The sequence below is a fragment of the Panthera leo genome, chromosome C1, assembly GCF_018350215.1.
Source record: "Panthera leo isolate Ple1 chromosome C1, P.leo_Ple1_pat1.1, whole genome shotgun sequence".
NCBI lineage: Eukaryota > Metazoa > Chordata > Mammalia > Carnivora > Felidae > Panthera > Panthera leo.
The window spans coordinates 8963876-8975971 of NC_056686.1; the positions used below are offsets into that span (position 1 = coordinate 8963876).

At 45.5% G+C, this 12096-nt stretch overlaps 1 protein-coding gene across 8 annotated transcripts in view; it reads left to right on the forward strand.

Moving 5' to 3' along the window:
* VPS13D (vacuolar protein sorting 13 homolog D) overlaps positions 1-12096 on the forward strand; it is a 266928-nt gene that overhangs the window by 21437 nt on the left and 233395 nt on the right. For 6 of the 8 annotated variants that reach the window (XM_042954200.1, XM_042954201.1, XM_042954202.1 and 3 more), the window contains exons 10-18: positions 746-914; positions 3299-3400; positions 3556-3757; positions 4724-4903; positions 6003-6133; positions 6966-7041; positions 7464-7634; positions 8639-8769; positions 10752-10884. In XM_042954200.1, coding sequence (XP_042810134.1) covers positions 746-914; positions 3299-3400; positions 3556-3757; positions 4724-4903; positions 6003-6133; positions 6966-7041; positions 7464-7634; positions 8639-8769; positions 10752-10884 — 1295 coding nt within the window. Of the gene's footprint in view, positions 1-745; positions 915-3298; positions 3401-3555; positions 3758-4723; positions 4904-6002; positions 6134-6965; positions 7042-7463; positions 7635-8638; positions 8770-9198; positions 9322-10751; positions 10885-12096 lie in introns of those variants that run through there. The other 2 variants (XM_042954206.1, XM_042954208.1) reach the window with 2 other exon arrangements.

The window sequence follows — 12096 nt, forward strand, 5'->3', positions numbered from 1 at the left end:
CCGTGTTGTTAGGGCAGCATTTATGTAGCGCACTTTCTAACTTCTGTGGCAAAAAGGAGTCTTTTCCTGTTGTAGTGATAAACGTGACCAGTCCAATATATTAAAATTTAAAAAAAAAATTTTTTTTTTAACTTTGTTCATTTTTGAGAGACAGAGCATGAGTGGGGAAGGGGCAGAGAGAGAGAGGGAGACACAGAATCCGAAGCAGGCTCCAGGCTCTGAGCTGTCAGCACAGAGCCCCAGCGGGGCTCGAACTCACGAACTGCGAGATCATGACCGGAGCCTAAGTCGGACGCTCAATCGACTGCGCCGCCCAGACGCCCCTAAAACTTTTAAAAGATCCCGTGTATTTCCATGTCTTTCCGGAAGTGTGCCATATAAACTCTTTAGTATCCAAATCCTTGCTGATCATCTTAAGATGGTCTTTACCTTGCGGTCACCAGTTGATTATCTGTCAGTGGATGGGACTTACGTTATGGGTAATTGAGACCAATCGAGTATTATATTACAATTGATGTGTGGGTTGAGAATCTATTCTTTGATGTTCTTTGCCAGCAGATGGACTTTCGCCACATGTTGGGTTTAGCCTAATGTTAAAATGAGCTGCAGGCATAAAGTGCTGGCTGAGGAGAGAACAGAGATTTCAGAAGAGGAAGGAATAGGATTATGTGGGTTGCCCTGGGTTGATGGCATTTTAGTTGCTTTTATTGTAAGAAGTAATTAACATTGTCATGCAACACCTCAGCTGCCGAGAATGGTGGTATTTCGCTTTGAATGCTAACCTGAATGAGATCAGAGAGGAGAGGAAGCGCTGTACCTGGGACTTCTTGTTACACCGCGCCCGCGACGCTGTGTCTTACACCGACAAATACTTCAGCAAGCTGAAAGGAGGCTTGCTGCCTGCGGAAGACAAGGTGAGGGGGCTGTTGTCCTGCATGTCATGTCTTCATTCAGAGGATAAAAACATCTCTCAAAAGCTGAAGAGAATGGAATCTTTGAGGAAATAAGAGTCCCTGGCAAACGACTGTAATTTTAGAGGGTAGAGTTGGTTTTACTAGGTGAAAACTTCTTGCAAGGCCCTGGCCCTGCCTTGGCCAGAAACATCCTCCACCTTCTGTTGCTGGAGGAGAGCCAGACCACGGTGGGGGAGGAATAAAGGTGGCCATGGTCCTGCCACGCCTTCGTGTCACTCCCCTCCTCCCCTGGCTGCCTGTGTAGGACCCATCTCATCACCTGTGTCTCTTCAAAGCCTGGTCCTCATCAGTATTCTTTTCCTCCAGAGTCTCTGACTAATCCCTGTAGACTTTGGCCTATATTTTCCCCAATCCCAGTTGACTTCATTGACCGTAGGTTTTTTGAGGTAGAGGCTAGGTGGAGGGGGTGAAGCAGGAGGTGAAGGCAAGGTCACCGTAGGGCTGGACGCCCTTAGAACCACTGTCCCTGGAGTCCTGGCCTGGGACTCCACTGCACTGCTTTAGTCTGTCTGCCTCTGTCTCCTTGGGGAAGGGAGTGGGGATTGTTCTGTTCCTCGATTTGTCTTGGGTTTATGAGCAGTAGTTTTTGCGATAGCAATTTAGACCGTGTCCAGTATTTTGGCACAGGTACTGTGTCTCAATGAACTGTTCTTTAGTAAACACTTCCAAGTTTCCCTTCGGCACCCGTCTCAGTCAGCTCGGACTGCTATCACTAAATACCACAGACCGAGGGCCTTAAACAGCAGCTGTGTATCTCACAGTTCTGGAGGCTGCGAAGTCCAAGATCAAGGTGCCAGTAGGGCTGGGTTCTGGCAAGAGTCTCCTTGGGACTTGTAGACAGTTGCCTTCTCACTGTGTGCTCACGTGGCCTTTCTTGGGTGGAGAGAGATCTGTCTTCCTTTTCCTATAAGGGCACTAAACCGAATTATCTTCCAAAGGCCCCACCTTCAAATCCCATCACACTGGGGGTTATGTCTCCAACATTTGAATTTTGGGGGTCGCAGACATTCAGCCCGTAACAGCGACCCAGTGTGTGGTCACCAGTGGCAGTGCTGAGCCACTCGGTGCTCTGTGTCTCCTGCCGGCTCCCTGAGGCGTGACCCACTCGCTTGGTTAATGCCTTTTCCACCAGAGTCAGGCATGGTTACTGACATAGGAACCTTATGAAAAGGTTGGAATAAACCAGACATTTCGTTTTGGATGGTTATCTTAAAGGCACAGGCAAAGACATGGAGGGAGAGAGAAGTATAAACTCACAGTGAGGGGAGAAAGTAAACATAATGTCCTTTTTCTTTAAAAAAAAATTTTTTTTAAATGTTTATTTATTTTTGAGAGAGAGAGAGAGACAGAGCATGAGTGGGGAAGGGGCAGAGAGAGAGGGAGACACAGACCCCAAAGCAGGCTCCAGGCTCTGAGCTGTCAATACAGAGCCTGATGTGGGGCTCGAACTCATGAACTGCAAGATCATGCCCCGAGCCGAAGTTGGACTCCATCCAGGCGTCTCTTAATCTTCTTTTTCTTGATGTTAGAGTGTAAGAAACAGTTTAGGACAGTTAATTCTGCTTTCTTTTTTATCCTTGTACGTAGCTGGCCACCACTGTTCTTTCCTAACTGGCAGGAAGCACGTTAAGATGAGCACGTCCTTGCTGATGTCCCACATGACACGTACAGGAACTGTTTACACCGCATACTTACGGTGTAAACGTGGTCCTCAGTTTCCTCATCTGAAGTGGGAGGGATACCAAATAGCCCCCTACTTTGAGTAACGGAGGTCACGCGCATGAAAACACTTTGGCGCCTCTGTCGGGACCGTGCACGCGGTAGTGTAGCGGCACCTACGCTTCAGTTACTCCTTTTCTTTTTTTAATTTTTTTTAATGTTTATTTATATTTGAGAGAGAAAGAGACAGAGCACAGCTGGAGAGGGGCAGAGAGATGGAGACAGAATCTGAAGCAGGCTGCAGGCTCTGAGCTGTCGGCATAGAGCCTGACGCGGGGCTCGAATTCACAAAGCAGTGAGATCATGACCTGAGCCGAAGTCGGACGCCCAACTGACTGAGCCACCCAGGCGCCCCCAGTTACTAATTTTCAACCAAGCACTGTTCTCTGCTCCTTCTGTATTTGCTGTTAGTCCCCAGAGACCAAATAAAATCTATTGCATTGTGTGTGGAAAAGCTGAAACTATTCATCTTCATTGTTCCTTGGCTTTAAGTGGGAATGTTGGGCTCAGATAGATTCCCTCACGGTACTTGTGGTCAGTGAAGGTGTCCAGTTTCTCTGGAGCTATAAGACCCATTTTGTTTGTTTTGTTTTAACCCAAAACAGGAGGAAATGTGTCGGATTGAAGAGGAACAGAGCTTTGAGGAGTTGAAGATTTTGCGTGAACTGGTTCATGAACGATTTCACAAACAAGAAGAATTGGCAGAGGTAAGAAATCCTCTGTGAGAAGATGTGTTCAGAGCCAACGCACTCAGAATGCTTCAGTCTTGATGTGCTTCTCTGGGGGCAAAGAATAGTCAGCGGCGCATGACCTCTTGTTTCTGTCTTGGGGACTCATGTTTGCTCATTTCTGGTTGACACAGAGCCTACGAGAGCCTCAATTTGATTCTCCAGGCGACTCTCCTGGGGACCCAGAGCCCAGCGGAGGCAGCTGGATGCTGCAGTACCTTCAGTCCTGGTTTCCTGGCTGGGGAGGCTGGTACGGGCAGCAGAGCCCTGAGGGGAGAGTGGTCGAGGGTCTTTCAGCAGAACAGCATGAACAGTGGAACCCCGAGGAGATCCTAGGTAAGGGGGAGCTGGCCCTCACTTCCCGGCCCTGGCCCAGTCGCTAAGGGAGACACTTGGTTCATCAGAATTCGTCTGTTATTTGTGCAATGGCCCATGGTATTTTTCAAATGAAAAAAGTAGACATTTGGGGCCCCTGGGTGGCTCAGTTGGTTAAGCATCTGACTTCGAGGTCATGATCTTGCAGTCCGTGAGTTTGAGCCCCGCGTCAGGCTCTGTGCTGACAGCTCAGAGCCTGGAACCTGCTTTAGATTCTATGTCTCCCTCTCTCCCTGCCCTCTCTCCCTCCCTCCCTCCGTCTCTCTCTCAAAAATTAACATTAAAAAAAATAGACATTTGTAAAATGGTTTGTGTCATGTTCACAGATTCAGATGGAGGAAATTTTGAGAGATACTTCATCTGCAACTTTGTTACTAAATTTGAATAATTAGCACAGTTTCAGGTAGATCTGAGGGGTCATGATTGTAGGAGAAGTGAGCAAGTTCAAAAGGTTTAAGCTCTGAAGCTTGAATATCGGTCCAGGGCTGCTCTTCAGACCCACGCTGTCCGTTTTGGTAGCCGTAGTCACAGATGGCTATTTAGGTTTAAATTAATTAAAATTAAGAAGAATTCTTTTCTGTTTCAAGCCACGTTAGCCGCGGTGCTCGAAGGCACTTGCGGTTGGCGGCTCCTGTGCTGGACGGCGCGGACGTGGAACATGTCACTGTGTCGGGCGTGCTGTGTTGCTGATGTCGTACTTTGTCATGAATCTTAATATCCTTCCTTGTTTGAGAATAAGTTGATAAGATCTCTTACAAAATAGGATCGTTTTACATCAGGAGTGAAACAGTCACCCATGACTTTGGGGTTCTTCCTGAAAAAAGGGGGAGATAGTTCAATAATGTCATCGTAACTTTGGTAGCGTGCCTGGTGGTGCCATTTTAATTGTCCCGTTTTCCCCTAAAGTCTTTTCTTCCTCACGCTCAGGCACTGAGGAGTTTTTTGACCCCACTGCCGACGCCTCCTGTGTGAACACGTATACGAAGCGGGACCACATCTTTGCCAGACTGAACTTGCAGCTACAGCGGGGCACTGTGACCTTGCTGCACCAGGAGCCGGGCGCCCTGCAGACGCAGGAGAGCGCGTTTATGCAGCTCGAGTTTTCAGGTGCTGCCCCCAGGGAACCGCCTGATGCTGTTTCTCTCCCCTGGCACCAGGGTCCACTGGAGTCTCCTTATTCGTGGTAGTTATGTTCTAGAAAGTTGCGGTGAGCACTGAATGATTGACTGCTGAGTCAGTGCCACTAGGGGGCGTACGAGGTTAGGTGCCTGCCAGCCTCTGGTCAGAACATCCACCAAGGGATGGGTACAGAACCTTGTTTCTTGCGTGTCTGTGTTTAAAGACACTTATTTAACATGTGTCATTGAGACATTAATACTGAGCTCATGGCCAGCGGCACCGTAACTCGTGCCTGAGTGAAGCTCGTCTACCGTAAGGCACAGCGCTTCACTATGCTCGGGGGCCATTTTAAATGGTGAAATCACCAACAGAAAGCACAAAAATGCAAAAAACTTGGCACTAAATAGACCACGAGAGGGGCTCTTGTGCGTGGTGTGAACCAAGCCTAGCCAGGAAGGCAGGGCAGTGCTGCCTGCTTCGGCCTCGGCCGCGAGCAGGCACGTCAGCGGACTCAGGTTTCTTTCTGCTCTGCGCGTGTCCTGAGAAGCACAGTGAAGGTTGATCTCGGGTTATAAATAAATTTTAGTGAGTAGGTGAATTCACAAAACTGGAAGCCATGAATAACGAGGATTGACCATGTTTGACCTGCTGTTGTGACTTTGAATTAAAGGTGTATAAATGTGCAGGCATTGGTTTTTCACATCTCACCAATATTTTTATTTTGGTCCATAAGATAGGCACATATCTCAGTAATATAAAGGTGACTGATCAGCAGTTTGTTTGACTTTATAATCTTGAGAGCTGAGATTTCATAAACGTAGTGTGAACCAGCAGATTGCTTGAACTTCATTGTAATATGCTCTGTTTAGAATTCATGCTGTTAGGCAACTTCTCATATTCCTTATGTGTTCCTGTAGAGAGATTTATATGCACCTATCGATGTATAAATAGGATTTTTTGTTCTGTTTTCGAGGCAAAAGACTTCATGATACTTAATTGTCCTCTGCAAAATATTGTATCTCATACTTGTAAAGTGCTTTGGGGTGTCATGGCACAGTGTTAGCTCTTACATTTATTTTTTTTGTAGATGTGAAACTACTGTCAGAGTCTCTTCCTCGAAGAAATTCCTCCTTGCTCTCAGTCCGGTTGGGTGGACTGTTTCTTCGAGACCTGGCCACAGAAGGAACCGTGTTTCCCCTTCTGGTGTTCCCTAATTCAGTATGTACAGCGGTAGGACGGCTGCTTCGTCCAGGGGGTGGTGCACTGTGGTCTGTGTTAGGCCAGCCATAAGCAATATTAACTCGCTTCATTTGGTCATCTTGAGAAGGGTGGGCCGATGAAAAACAACCTGGAATCCAGTAAGCTGTTTGAATTTGTCAGACAATGGATGTTGGAGGGATTTACGGCAGCGCCTTTCTCTTCTGTGCCGTAACTGCTGTGGAATAGTTTGCTCTGTTTTGGAAGAGATTGCCATAAGCACCATTATTTTCTGCATTACGAAGTCAATGGTTCCATCTCTGTCTGGAATTCATTTTCATGCCTTCTGATCATTGGTCACTGATGGGAAGTCTCTTCTTTTGCGGAGTTCCAAGAGAACCACTTCAAGTTATCTCTATATGTATAATTTTGTATACTCAGTATACTTTTTTAATTAGATCTTTGGTCTTACTAAGTGGGCACAGATGCGTCACAGTAGTTGAGTATTTAGCCACTTGCCCTGTCTGTGATTTTTTTCAGGAGGTGATTGTAGAGAGGGCGGGAGTGCAAAGTGAAAGTCTAAGGAAGTTATGTACCTACTTCATACTCATTTAGCAATCATTCATTTGACGCACTGACTGCAGAGTAGCATGCTTGCTGTCCATTTTAGGTTAGAAAAAGGCACAGACCTGGGAGATCAGTCTGGAAGTCCTCTGTATTCTGATGTCAGATGAGTTTGGATTTGGTTGTGCTAAGCAAGAGTGATGTCAAGGGGCAGAGCTCAAGCAAGTGTGTGCACGGCAAATTGTCCCCGCTCACCTGACATTTATGCATTTTGTGTATGTTTTAATAGCAAAAAGAAGTTGGCAGAGTCTCACAGTCTTTTGGTCTCCAGACAACATCCGCAGACAGAAGTGATCAGACTCCTGGTAATTTGTCATCTGTTCTTAAAATTAATCTTTAAAAATGTGGTGATTATGGATCGGTAGTCTTGGTCAGTCGTAAGAGGGAGTGTGTCCTGTTTTGTCCCAGTGGTTTGTTGTGTGCGTCTGTGTTCGTCTTGGGGACCATGTTCTCTGTTAACCCGTGTGTGACTGGGGTAAACTCGCAGGGCTTCTCGAGCCTGGGTTTCCATAATGGGAGTGATCGCAATAGCCCGCTCTCGAGGATTCTTGTTGAAAGTTAGAGTCCATCCTTATTAGAGTCTCTGTTTTGTAAAATTTTCATAAGAGAGAACTAGTTGGAAAATAATTTAGAAAATGTCTTTTTCCCAGAATTCCTTATGGGTTATCAAGAATAAGGTGATTGTTTTTGTTGTGTTCCATTTTCTTTCTCTGGTTCTTCCCTTTAGCTGCGGACCCAGATGACCCAGTTTTTGAGATGCTGTATGAGAGAAATCCAGTGCACAGCCATTTTGAGAGGCGGCTGAATGTCAGCACGAGGCCCTTGAACATCATATACAATCCCCAGGCTATTAAAAAAGTAGCAGACTTTTTCTACAAGGGAAAGGTTCATACCTCAGGTTAACTTTTTTGTTTGTTTGATCTTCTGTTGCTTTCTAAAGACCTTTCTCGTGTCATTTTTAGTGCTTTGGACAAGGGTTATTGTAAACCGAAGTGACCTGGTAGTGGTAGGAAAGGCCTGGAGAGCAAATGGATGGGGTTGTCCTTAGTTATGGGATTAAAGTAGATGTCCTTGGAAAGTTACTTTTCCAAAAGGAATCAATATCTTTAAATATTTTTTTTCTTTGCTTCCATTTTGCATATTTTAAAAAATGCTTTCCATTCCATTCGGGTGGTGGTTTCCTTGGCTACCCAGGATACTTTAGGCCAGTGAACTGAGGAGGAATGCTCAAGGATTTCCCTGTAGATGGTGGGGTCGGTGGTCTGTTTCCCCTGCCCGGTGCAGCGTTCAATACTGAGTTCATCCGTGCACTGTTCTTTATCATCACGGCTTTATTCATGCTTCCCTTGGTTTCCAAAAGAGATTTGAGATCGCAGAAACAGAAAAAGCACTTTTGTTGACAGGGAGGTTGATAAAACAATGGTCCTTTCCTAAGTGTATCCCCTCTCCCTCCTTATAACAATGGAGCTATTTTAGTTTTTGGTCCAGTTTTTGAGTCTTTGTGTAAGCAACAGCCGTAAATGTCTTGGCTTTATTGCTCTGGCACCGATAGAAGATAGAAGGCATTTCCTTCCAAATTAAATTTTCTCTTTTAATGTAACGTTATGCTCCCAAGATTTAGAATAGTCTGGGATTGTTCAGAAAATGGTTTAAGGAATTCTAGTGACTGAGTTGCCCTTCCCTCATGTACTGTCTTTCTCCCTCAGGCCGTGCCCCCGTTTTTGCCTCGTCCCTGTTTTTGTATGTAGTGGCAGGGCAGGTGGAAGTCAGGAGAGGCTCTCGTACAGACAGGTTTTTAACCTTGCTGGAAATTCTTGGTGAGAACAGATGTTGCAGCTGTCTTTTCCCACCCAGCTGTTTGAAAGTTCTCCTTCTGCTGTCTGTGTGTCTCTAATCTTGCAGGGTTTGGTTATCAGTCTGAACTTGAGCTGAGAGTGGCGGAAACTGCCCGAAGACAGTATAACAGGCTGAAGATGCAGACCAAGGCGGAAATCCGACAGACTCTCGATCGTCTGCTAGTGGGTGATTTCATCGTAAGTGGGGCAAGCAGAAGGGGAAGGCACTCTTTCCGTCAAGTTCTTTACCTACTCGAGTTTCAACCACAATGATTAACTAAAAATGTGAAATCCTTTTTGACTAGCAAAAAATAAAATCTCATGTCTTTTACAGTCAGGATTTCATGAATAAAAACAAGTGACTGGGACTAGACCATGTTTCTTTCTTGTATCAGTCTTGGAACACTCTTAGGACTTGTTCTTGTCCCATTTTCTAGACCTGATATATTATCAGTGTTTCACTGAAGACCATCCCCCTTCACTTACTTTTTTTTTTTTTTTTTAAGTTTATTTATTTTTCAGAGAGACAGAGCAAGTGGGAGAGGGTCAGAGAGAGGGAGACACAGAATCCCAAGCAGGCTCCACGCTGTCAGCAGCGGAGTCCAATGTGGGGCTCAAACCCACAAACCGCAAGAGCTGAGATCAACAGTTGGACGCTTAACCGACCGAGCCACCCAGGCGGCCCAGCCCCTTCAGTTACTATTATCAGAAGAAAGACCACTGCAGTGGTGGCCCGGTTTTGATTCCAGGGTGAGATAGTTACTTTGTGATGCTAAGTGACCAGCTGACACAAGGATGCCTAGATCGGGAGAACTGAGAGACACCTTAAGAAAACACCTTAACCGTCCAGCGGAACTCAGTTCCTGGGCCGGTGGCAAGGAAGTGCACTGCTCAGATGCCACAGTAGGTGGGGCCGGTAGAGCCTGGCTCCCTCGGGAGGGCAGAGCCCCTGTCCTCGTAAGGGATAGCAGGAAGGTTCCGTGTCACCCGGTGGCAGTGTGTTCTCTGGCAGGGAGAATTAGTCCTGTTTCTTGTTTTTGTGTGTGCGTGTTTCTTTTTCTTTTTTTTTTTTTTTAATTTTTTTTTTCCAACGTTTTTTATTTATTTTTGGGACAGAGACAGAGCATGAACAGGGGAGGGGCAGAGAGAGAGGGAGACACAGAATCGGAAACAGGCTCCAGGCTCCGAGCCATCGGCCCAGAGCCTGACGCGGGGCTCGAACTCACGGACCGCGAGATCGTGACCTGGCTGAAGTCGGACGCTTAACCGACTGCGCCACCCAGGCGCCCCTGTGTGTGCGTGTTTCAACACAAATTGCAACAATTAGTATCCATTGGTTCTCTTAGTCAAAGAGGGTTCTTTTTGAAAACATTTATGTAAATTAGCTTTTTACTACATACAAAATATTTGAGGCTGATTTTGGTTGCAGAGAAGAAAAGTGAATAGACTCATGACTTGTTACGTTTTTTTATTTTTATTAATATTTATTTACTTTAAAGGTTTATTTATTTTGAGGGGGGGAAGAGAGAGAGAACAGGGGAGGGACAGAGTAAGAGGGAGAGAGAGAGAGAGAGAGAGAGAGAGAGAGAGAGAGAGAGAAAGAATCCCAAGCAGGCTCCACACTGTCAGCGCAGAGACCGACATGGGGCTTGAACCCACAAACTGTGAGATCATGACCTGAGCCGAAGTCAGACACCTAACAGACTGAGCCGCTCAGGCGCCCCTTTTTCCTCCCACATTAAATGTTTGCCTGTGATAATGGCTCAAATCCTTACGCATTTGGATCTCCTTTTGTCTTGTGTGTTTTTTTTTTTAAGTTTATTTATTTTGAGAGAGGGAGAGCACATGAGGGAGGGGAGAGAGAGAAGCGGGGGGCAGGGGCGGGGGGGGGAAGAGGAGAATCCCAAGCAGGCTCCACACTGTCAGCACAGTTCAGTGGGATTTGAATTCACCGACTGAGATCATGACCTGAGATGAAATCAAGAGTCAGATGTTTAACTGACTGAGCCACCCAGGTGCCCCTGGATCTACTTTTGTTTTAAACTTTTTGCTCTAATACCTTGAAGTCACTCCGTACCCTGGGTGTGGCTTTCAGAAAGGCTTGAGCCGCAGCTGAAAGCTGTTCAGTTTTTGTAGTTGTGTTATAAATTATTTATTTGCAGTTTATTTTACTTCTACAGGAGGAAAGTAAAAGGTGGACCGTGCGACTAGATATTTCGGCCCCTCAGGTGATATTTCCTGATGATTTCAAATTCAAGAATCCCGTGTTAGTTGTCGTGGATCTAGGGAGAATGCTGTTGACAAATTCCCAAGGTATGTGTGAACACGAAGTGATAAAAACATCACCTTGCATAAATTGATCGGTCTGTTCTTAGCCAAGTAAAGTTTTAAAAAGGTTTTTTATGACATTTTAACTCCAGAGTTCACTTGTTACTTTTTTTGATAATGGCTGTATTGGGATACGTTTTAAGATGGACAGCGCAGCTGTTATTGGGATATTGACAGAATCATGCCTTTCACTGCTTTATCTAATCTGGATCGTTTTCATCATCCTATGAAGAAATTGTAGACCCATCCCCTGTCACTCTGTATTATCCCCTCTCCCAGGCCCTGGCAGCCATTAACCTTTCTATCTGTGGATTTGACTCTTCTGAACATTTCATATGAATGCAGTCATGCAGCATGTGGCCTTTTATGTCTAACTTTTTTCACTTAGCATGCTGTTTTCAAGATTTATCTGTGGTGAAGATTCTACCTCATTCCTATTTGTGCCTGAATAATATTCCTTTGGGTGAATATGCCACGTTTTGTTCATGCGTTCATCGACTCGTGGACACTTGGGTTGTGTCTGCTGTGAACGTTCATGTACAGGCTTTTATGTACACATATTTTCAAACTCTTGGGTGTATCTCAGTGTGGAATTGCTGGGTCACATGGTGACCTTCATGTTTAACATTTTGAAGAATTGCCAGACTGTTTTCCAAAAGGCGGCACCATTTTACTATCTTACCAGCAATGTATGAGGGTTTCGATTTCTCTACGTCCTTGCCAACACTTGTTACGTGTCTTTTGCATTATAGCCCGTTTTTTATGAGTGGAAAGTAGTATCTCATTGCGGTTTTTATTTGTATTTCTTATGTCACAGTTTGTATTTTAGTTTATTTTTTAAAGTTTATTTATTTTGAGAGAGAGAGAGAGAGCGTGCGAGCGAGCATGAGCAGGGGAGGGGCAGGGAGAGAGGGAGAATCCCAAGCAGGCTCTGTGATGTCAGTGTAAAGCCCAGTGTGGGGCTCAGTCTTAGGAACCATGAGATCATGACCTGAGCTGAAATCAAGAGTTGGACGCTTAACCGACTGAACCACCCGGGTGCCCTTCACGTTTTGTATTTCAAGAAACACTGTTTCTCAGCACTTTATTTCAAGAACGGGGATTTAATCTATTTAGGGACATAAGGGACATATATAAAAAGGGACTCCTGGGAGGTTATTTTGTTACTGTCATTAGATCTAAAACAGTATTTATTGT